The sequence below is a fragment of the Cucurbita moschata genome, unplaced genomic scaffold (assembly GCF_002738365.1).
Source record: "Cucurbita moschata cultivar Rifu unplaced genomic scaffold, Cmos_1.0 Cmo_Scf00013, whole genome shotgun sequence".
NCBI classification, from domain to species: Eukaryota; Viridiplantae; Streptophyta; class Magnoliopsida; order Cucurbitales; family Cucurbitaceae; genus Cucurbita; species Cucurbita moschata.
The window spans coordinates 4591641-4592600 of record NW_019268529.1 but is presented as its reverse complement, the minus strand read 5'-3'; the positions used below and the strand labels follow the sequence as shown (position 1 = coordinate 4592600).

General features: G+C 42.4%; 1 protein-coding gene across 1 annotated transcript; it reads right to left on the bottom strand.

Moving 5' to 3' along the window:
* Positions 1-26: 26 nt before the first annotated feature.
* On the bottom strand, positions 27-941 carry LOC111451703 (vascular-related unknown protein 1-like). The gene is made up of 3 exons (XM_023092220.1): positions 548-941; positions 400-453; positions 27-261 (listed from the first exon to the last, which is right to left on the bottom strand). The coding sequence occupies exons 1-3, from the start codon at positions 866-868 to the stop codon at positions 136-138; spliced, it is 501 nt and encodes a 166-aa protein (XP_022947988.1). The 5' UTR covers positions 869-941; the 3' UTR covers positions 27-135.
* Between the last annotated feature and the right edge of the window lie 19 nt (positions 942-960).

Genomic DNA, 960 nt, shown 5'->3' with positions numbered 1-960 from the left:
TTTTTTTTTTTTTTTTTTTTTTTTTGTGAACTTCAGTGAAAGATCTAACCACGAATCTTTGAATTGGAAGTTGATGATCTATATGTTGAACTATGTTTGAACTGGCTGCACACGAGTAAGAGCGAGATCGTGGTGTTAACCCAAGTAATTGGCCAACATAGACAAAGGGACCAGGCATAATCCTCTCTTTTTCAAGTCGGTATATTCATGAGTCTTCATTTCATGATCTCTATATTTCTCTCCCATTCTTCTCCCATTTCCCTGTCCCATAAAAAGAAGAAATCTTCATCGGACAAATAATCCCTTTTCATGGTTGGATGAAAGTCTCCCACAAAGTCATTAGAGCTTATATTCGAAATAAACAATATCATACGACGTAGAGAGTTAAAAGAACATTACCAGAGAGCTTTTTCTTCGATAATTATTCCCATCAAACGGCCCAAAATCAGCAACCTAGAACACACGACATGATTTGAAGGCCAACTTTATATTTTTTAAAAAGAAAAAAAAAAAAAAAAAGAGAGAAAAAGATGTTGTTTTTATTCACCTTGGGGCTATTATCAGGAGAGCTGGCGGTATCTTCAAGAGAAGTGTCAACAAAAAACTGAGCTTTAGGCTTGAGAGACAATTTTTTGGGGATTTTAAGGTGGTCGGAGAGAGGCGGTGGAGGGGCGGAGAGTTTGTAAGCGGCGTGAGAAGCGGCGTCAGAGAGCAAGGAGGAGGAGGCGAGGCTGTAGGCGTCGTCGGAGGGATCGTCCAAATAGGCAGTCCAGGCGCTTTCTTCGACCGCGGTGGCGGCGGAGGAGGTGGAGAAGGAAGGGAGTGGGTGAGGGAATTGCTGGATGGATGAATTGACAGATTTCTCCATGAATTTTGTGGAAAATGAAGGGGGAGGTGGAGAGAAGAAAAGGGTAAAGAGGGGGTTTAAAGTGGAATTAAAAATGGTGGGGGGGGGGGGGG

Excerpts from the sequence above, each read along its gene's own strand:
- LOC111451703 (XM_023092220.1), bottom strand. The coding sequence starts at position 868 with ATGGAGAAATCTGTCAATTCATCCATCCAGCAATTCCCTCACCCACTC. Across the intron at positions 454-547 it reads CTCCTGATAATAGCCCCAAG|GTTGCTGATTTTGGGCCGTT; the intron begins GTGAATAAAAAC and ends CGTGTGTTCTAG. Across the intron at positions 262-399 it reads ATCGAAGAAAAAGCTCTCTG|GGAAATGGGAGAAGAATGGG; the intron begins GTAATGTTCTTT and ends TTTATGGGACAG.